This window comes from Limulus polyphemus, unplaced genomic scaffold, assembly GCF_000517525.1.
Source record: "Limulus polyphemus unplaced genomic scaffold, Limulus_polyphemus-2.1.2 Scaffold2754, whole genome shotgun sequence".
In the NCBI taxonomy this organism is placed as follows: Eukaryota; Metazoa; Arthropoda; class Merostomata; order Xiphosura; family Limulidae; genus Limulus; species Limulus polyphemus.
Genome location: NW_013668364.1, coordinates 158345 through 166039, shown reverse-complemented (window position 1 = coordinate 166039; position 7695 = coordinate 158345). Strand labels below are relative to the sequence as shown.

Sequence of the window (7695 nt, the reverse complement as noted above, 5' to 3'; positions counted from 1 at the left end):
AGTAATTGTTGAACATTTCAGTCATGCTAAGAGCCGCTCAACAATAGCTTACGGTAAAAATCTACGTTTTTATTCTTTAAGTTATGTCACATTTTGAAATATGAACGATAGTGTGATTAATACCTAACAACTTAGTGTAGAATATCCTGCTTGCGAAATAAAATTTGGCATGAATAATGATTCTCACGTCATTTCAAAAGGGAATGTTGAGCTCTGCCTGCGTGCGCAACTTTTCAAACGGGAGACAGACGAACGCTCGAAATATATATATACATAAGATTAACTTTTTTAAAGTTGGAAACACATATCGAGATAAGAAAAAGTGTTCCAGCGAAAGATTATTTTTAGTTCAAATAAAAGTTATTGCAATAAAGGTGTCATGTTTTCTGTTCAAACTATTGAATGGACTGTTTCACTTGCAAATATTGCGAAAAAGGAGATATAATACCCCAAATCATGTATTTTAAAAAAGTTAATACTACTTTTTCCCAGAACATCAGCTGTGATAATCAAAAGCACGCAGCACCTTTATTCCACATGGCTCTTATCCATACAGTCACGTATTTCCAGATTGAGCCATCCATTACTATTATTAATGTCAGTCTCTGTTCGTATATCCTTTCTATGGTTGCGTGTGTTCGCCTTTCCCTTCACATACTTCATTGTGCCTACTTAATGTCATCTCTCTCACTCACTCAGTATTCTTGATGTTTTCCAGGGGACATATCTGTTCTCTATCTTTTTGGCTTTCTGACCTATGATTTTACCGATTTCAGTCTCTGTATTATCGCTTCACCTGCCCCCCTCTCAAAAGCTGATTTAGCAGATGAGATGTGGTTGCGTTGAGTAGTGCTTAGCTGGTTAGGATACTTTTGTCTTTTAGTAATGCTGCTCGAACCAAGCAAAAAGCATAGAGTGTTACATGGTGTTGGTTTGGTTGCTGCTGCTACTATTCTCATGACTGCATCCTGCTCCCTCCGTAACTTAGTCATTACTGATGCATACAAGTAGTTTCCATGCTCTTTTCTGGTTATGACTGCTGCTTTCATCAGACTAATGAGGTTCCTTTTCTGCATTTTATTGACTGTAGCATATTTGAGAAGGGTAAGACTTTTTACTCATTCCTTTCTCGTAGGATCATTATGTACTAATATTGTCATTCTCAGGTGGCAATTGAGAATCTGGTAGCCAACATCCAACAGGCTTTATCTGGTTGGATAGACATTTTGCTATCTATAAACCTTTCACTGCTTTTTTCGACATGTGAGAGACGTCTGAAACAATTATGTCATCAACAAAAGAAATGATGTCACTCCTGGGCTTTCCGTTGTGCTGACCAGGTCAGTTGTGTATACGTTAAAGAGGGCATGACTCAGTGGAGATTCTCGTGATAAACCAGAGCTTATTTCAAAAATTTCAGATCTCCATAAGTCAGATTTCAGCTGACAGTGCCTAGTATCCAACAAAGCCAACATCAATGTCATGACAAACTGCAAATATTCACTCCAAGATAGGCATCTTCAAGGTCAAATAGCCCACCAACACAGTGATGTGTTACTTGCATAAAATGACAGATGCTATATGTGAATGGCTGAAAGTTCGAGGTTGTGGATATCTTTGGTCTTGACCCTATGTGGTAGATATCCAAGTCTCCTACTAGTCTTTTTTACTGCTTGGTTTCCCATAAGCTTTACTTATACATTTGACATTGCTATTAGTCTATATTTCTTTGGTGTGTAATGGTTGTTGACAACACTGCTATTGAACAGTCTCTTTGATCTCCTGTATTTTCCCATCCAATTACTGACAAATTGATTATTCGCTTTACTTCTTATTTTAGTTTCATGGAGAGAATTTTGATTTGGAGTAACTTGCACCATGTGATTCCTCTTTATTGTTTAAAAAATTTTGGTGCCTGCTGGATCACATTGCTGACAGAAATTGTACCGTATTGCTTGCCTAGTTTTCTAAGCCTTTTTTGCTGGAATTCTCTTCTCTTCTGCTTGATCTCACTTTCTTCTTTATTACTCGTTTTGGTATCAATATATACTTTACTGGCCTCAATCTCTTCTTTCCAGGTTTTCTGCACTTGTGCTGTTTTCCATTTGGATTTATTGTAAAAACCACATTTACTTTTCACTTTAATAAGTTAGATATTGTAGTACGTAAAATGTCCACGTTTGTTGGACATAATTTAACTTTAAACGTAAGGGCGGCTACTATATAATTTATAATGCAACTTGTTCCAGCGCGAGTTAAATATTGACTAACGCTGTGCGACATGTATAATTTTATTTGTGTGTAAAGCACAGATTTATAAAGTAATTTTCTAATCATGTCTTTAAAACAAATGCACTCAGTTGTGCTTTCTTGCTAAGTGTAATTGTATTATTTTGTAGAGTTTGCAACAGTTATTATTATTTCTTTACCACAGTAGTTGTATCAATGAAAAGCCATTTTCAAAAAAAAAAAAGTTACGATAAAAGACAAATGAGGTGTATAATACATATATAACTTCTTTCACTTGTTATTTAAGAGTCTTATGAAGAAATGATTATTCTGTATCTGTATGGGTTTGGGGATGTAGCTTTGTCATGTGTTCGCTAACGTCCCACAGCTTTTGTGCCACGTCCATATCCCTGGTCTTAGGGCTGGTGTTCATAACCTTGCAGTCAGCAAAGTAGTCCCCCGATAATGATTCAACTCCAGGCGCCACTGCTAGGTAAATGGTGGTTTGAGCACCTTCTTCGGCGGTCTGCAATAATAGGAAAATTGATGTTAAAATGAGATTGAAGTTCTCTTGCATTGATTGAAAAAATGCACTACACAAACGGAAATTAGTTCAAAATGAACTACTGCAGCGCCATCAATGGACCATGCAATAATTTAAAAAGCCTTAACTTTGTTTGTTTTACAGAAGGAACCAGAAGTGTGAAGTGAAGGAAAACATTTAACATCTGCAAAGGAGTTCAAATATCTACTGAAAAGCATTTATGTAGGAATCTCAAACTAACTGCCGATAATATTGTGGTGGGCCAATTTATGTCATGCATTCACTATATTTTGGAAATTTTGAAAATATTTGATATCTTCAACCCGAACAGCACTTCATACCTCACATAGTCTTAACTGCGAATCAGGAACCCCTAGGATTCGGACATAGGGTCATAGTAATATTAAGTTGTAAAATGCTGACCCGAGGGAAGGCAACCCGCCTTATGTGACTATCATAACCGAATAATGGGATTGACTGCAATAGTTATATGCCCCCCAGCTGAAAGTGAGGTGGAGGTGCGCGTTCACAGCATGATCCAGAGACAGCACGCAAACTGCTAGTTTAAAACGGTCGCGTTTCGTAAAAAGAAAAAAAATATACTGAAGTCTCAGGAGAAAAAACATTTGTAAACAACATCTCATGACTGTAAGAAAACAATAATAATAATAAAAAAACGTTACGCCATATACCTGAAAATCATAGATGGCAAACAACGAGAACAATTATGTGTATTGCATTGTTGAGAAATTTTGCGCATAGTTACACATCAGGTATCTCTCGTTCTGAAATGATAGATCAGAGGGAAGTAGTGTTGAATTCAGATGATGTACAGGGGAAACGTCCTCTGTGCAGAAATCCCCCCTGAAGTACAGTATTTTTCATTTTGTCGAATATTAATTTTAATTAATTTCCCCAGCTTCACATTTCCTCCCCCCACCCCACCACCTACCGGTGGAAAGGCCTGGATTCAACACTGGAGGGAAGAAAAGTTAGTTAATAGAATACACTGCAAACTTTTGGGTGTACTCTTGTACGACAGAATAGTGGGATTCAAACGCCACTCTTATAGCACACTCACGATCCCAAATTACGGAGCGCGTTTTTGCGGCAACAGAATTCTCAGTCCAGGCACGCTTCCCACTGGTCCAAGCTCGGCCCAGAACTATGTAAAGAAATTACATTTATGTAATAAGACAACATTCTTCCCGAATACTTCTAAATCCAGGTATTAAAAAACTGGTACAAAAGCAACAACGTGTTATCCTAAGGGCGTTCGTTTCACGTCCTAGTGTTTGGATGATATTGATGTATGAGCTGCAGTTACAAGGGTTGTAAGACAGATAATGATTAGCATTTACAAGAGATGGCTGCACCTGTTCTATAACGAACTAATACATTTTTTTTCGGATATATATATATATATATATACACATTTGAGAAACGTAACTTTTACTGGGATGTAAACACCAAATTTAAGAAAATACACATTTGTATATTTTATTTACTCATCACATTTGCCAAATGATATTCCTAAACACTACTATATGATATCTATACACTTTATTCTTTCAGTTTCTGGAGAGACTATTATTGTAATGATACGAACAAACAGTTTTAGTATTTTCATAAATTAAACTCGAAGAAAGTAATATATTTTACTTTACTTTCTAATTGGATTACTACTGAATAATTGTTTCACTATTCCGTTGTTTTAAGATTATTAGTAGTTCTAATTCTTTTTCAACTTTCAACCTTAAATTTAAGGGGTTTCATCGTGTAATGAGATTTTGAATAAAAGATACATTTCGTTTGATGTTTGCTGGTGAAAAACAACAACAACAAATTAAATTAAATCGAATTATATTAACACAAGATATTTTTTCATCATGATTATTTTTCAACTCTTCGATCGAATTTTCCATTTAAGTTAGTTAATATATGATACCAAACCTCCAGCCCTATTTATAAGATATCAGGAATTAATTATTTTGTGGTTGAAGTTTTAGTCTAAATTATACCAATGGACCAAACACGTGGATTTTTAAATGAGGATAAATTAAAATGTTTCAAAATTTTGTAACAAATTATGAAGTTTCAAAGCAACCATAATTTTATTAGAAAATCTAAGATTAAAGAAAACAGGTAAGTTAACTGTGAATTATTCGTCAAAGTTATAGAAAAAAATGAGAAGTTAACCGAAAAAAATAGACAAAGAAAATTGCAGACAGTTAAAAGTTTCTTATATTTTGATGTGTGCAAAATTAGTTACCTTGACAACGTTTCCTAATAGGCATTTGGTATATTCAACTTGAATAGGATTTTAGCGACACTTTGGTTTAAACGACCAGGTCAGAGACTCCAAGGATCACACATAACCATCTCTAATCCAGAGGAAGGACCGACCAGTCAGTAGCACCCGCAGCCAACTTTGGCTTAGCCGAATATCGGGATTGAATATCATAATTTAAAACCCTCGGAACAGCTAAAATACTGAGCGTGTTCAGAGGTATATCGCGCAGCCACAACAGTGGACCTTCCGAATCGGCAGGTTAACCACTTGGCCACGCTCAACTGAAGAATCCTATTATGCTTTAAGTTACCAAAAAGAAAGAAAGTGCAAAACAAAAACCATTACTGTAGACTATCTGCACTCTGTCTAACGCTCGAAATAGAACCCCGAGTTTTTCCGTTTTAAAGTCTGAGAGCAAGTACTTAACCCTAGAAAGTAATTTATGCTTATGAAGTATTGTAAGGAACAATTAAATTATTGTATAAAAAATAAGCATTTTCAGATAATAACAATAAACAACTTATATAATAGGATTATATTACTCACTTATGCTCTGCCTCAGTTTATCTACACTTTTATAAATGTACATATTTCAGTGAAAATAAATGATTTTACAATATGCTTCTTTGTTTGCTTGAAGTTAAGCTCAAAGACTATCTGCGCTGTGCCATAACGGGTACCGAAACGTGGTTTCTAGCGTTGTAAGTCCGCAGACATACCGCTGGGCCATTGGGGGACACATAATATGCCTGGGTATAATCCCCCCCCCCCATGTTTGCAGACTTACAACGCTAGAAACCGGGTTTCGATGTCCGTGGTGGACAGAGCATAGCCCATTGTGTAGCTTTGTGCTTAACTTCAAACAAACCCTTTATTTAGACCTATTTTATGTACACGTAAAGAGAAATTATGATATTGTACACAATAATGATTTTCATCAAGCACACAAAGAGATAACTCGAATTCTGATTGGTACTCGACAGTAGTAACTTATTGAATACCTTCATGTTACCTAAACATATTACATTAATTATTCCACGTACGAGCTGTTTACTTACCTTTCCATACATGGTTACAATTAAATCAACAAGAAATTTTCTCACTCCATGATAGTGGCGAAATATGTTTGTGCACACAAGACCCGGATGAAGGGAATAGGCTGTTACACCTTCAGAAAGAAAAAACCAATTATGAAAAGTTAACATAAAAATGTCTGATCAAACAAATGAAAATAAAAGTTTATGTTACTTTAAAAGCACTGTTATCGTAGGCTAGAGAAAGCAGATAATGTGAAATGTATTATTCTTTTCAAGAACTCTCAGACAGTAGGAAGTAGATAAGGAAAACATTAGTAAATACAACGAAAACAGACCATAATTGTTAACTAAATTACCGAGTCTGTAAAAATTGCCTCAGAAAAGATATCCTTACAATATAGAAGTACAAGCTCAATAAGGTTTATAACAGCTAGAATATTGTTAACATACGAAATAAAATAACTTTTTGTTGCGGATATTCCCACAAAGTTACACTAACCGTTCCTAATTCGGAACTACAGACAAGAGAAAAAGCAGTTAATCAACAGCATCCACCGCCAACTCTTGAGCTACTTTATCGAATGGTAGGATTTGGCCGTCACTCCTGTATTGTACCCACGATCTTAAAGTGCGGAGCGTGATTTTGCGGCAAAGGGATGCGAACCATGAACCTTCGATTTACAGTTCGGGTATATTGACCACTAGGCCGTGCCCGATTAATTTTGCCATTCAGAAGGTGTTTTTTTTCTCTGTTAACATATAAATACCTTATAAATATTAAATTACATAACAGTTATACTTAGAACAGCGTTCGCTATCAAATTTCATATTGTACAAATCACAATAAAACTCTAATAAACTTTTCAAAAACATAAACATAAACAACAAAATACACATAAGCCCTAGATGTATAAAGTCACACTCACACAAAAGAAAAGTATCACCGAAAGAACCAGTAGAATTTTTCCAGAATGTAGTCATCATCCCAAAGTTGTATCTAGAATCTCGTCTTGAAGTCTTTTTTTTTTTAAAATAAGCATTCTGCTAATAAAACGCAGCGCCACACACACACACACACACACACACAAAAGAGAGAAAAAATTCACAAATACACATCATAAAATACTGCAGGATACAGAGCATTGCCGACAAAAAAAATCAAGGTTATCAGAGCTGAAACTCTGTTATTAGTGTTTTTTTATAACACTGAAAAAAATACTTTTTTTGTATACCATTATAATCTGACCTTATCCATCAAGGCGGAGGAATTTAGCTCCACGTGGCTGAATTTGAGCACAAGCTGGACGAGTTGTAAAGTCAGTAAAATGCCAGAGTGACGGGATATAAGAAAAAGTAATTTCAGTAATATGCCAGTAAGCAATGTTGATATAAAAAAAAGCATATCACCAATAGTTTGATAATATTCTTAATTTGTTACCAGTGTTAGTGTTTGAAAGCTAAACTCCAAACATTATGTTTTATAAGATTAGAGAATTTGTTTGTTTGTTTTTGAATTTTGCGCAAAGCTACCCGAGGGCTATCTGCGCTAGCCGTCCCTAATTTAGCAGTGTAAGTTTAGAGGGAAGACAGCT

At 35.4% G+C, this 7695-nt stretch overlaps 1 protein-coding gene across 1 annotated transcript in view; it reads right to left on the bottom strand.

Moving 5' to 3' along the window:
- Positions 1-2554: 2554 nt before the first annotated feature.
- LOC106467823 (retinol dehydrogenase 11-like) overlaps positions 2555-7695 on the bottom strand; it is a 24404-nt gene continuing 19263 nt past the window's right edge. The window contains exons 5-6 of the mRNA XM_022396016.1: positions 6125-6234; positions 2555-2755 (exon numbers count right to left, since the gene is read on the bottom strand). Of these exons, the coding sequence (XP_022251724.1) occupies positions 2555-2755; positions 6125-6234 (311 nt within the window). The remainder of the gene's footprint in view (positions 2756-6124; positions 6235-7695) is intronic.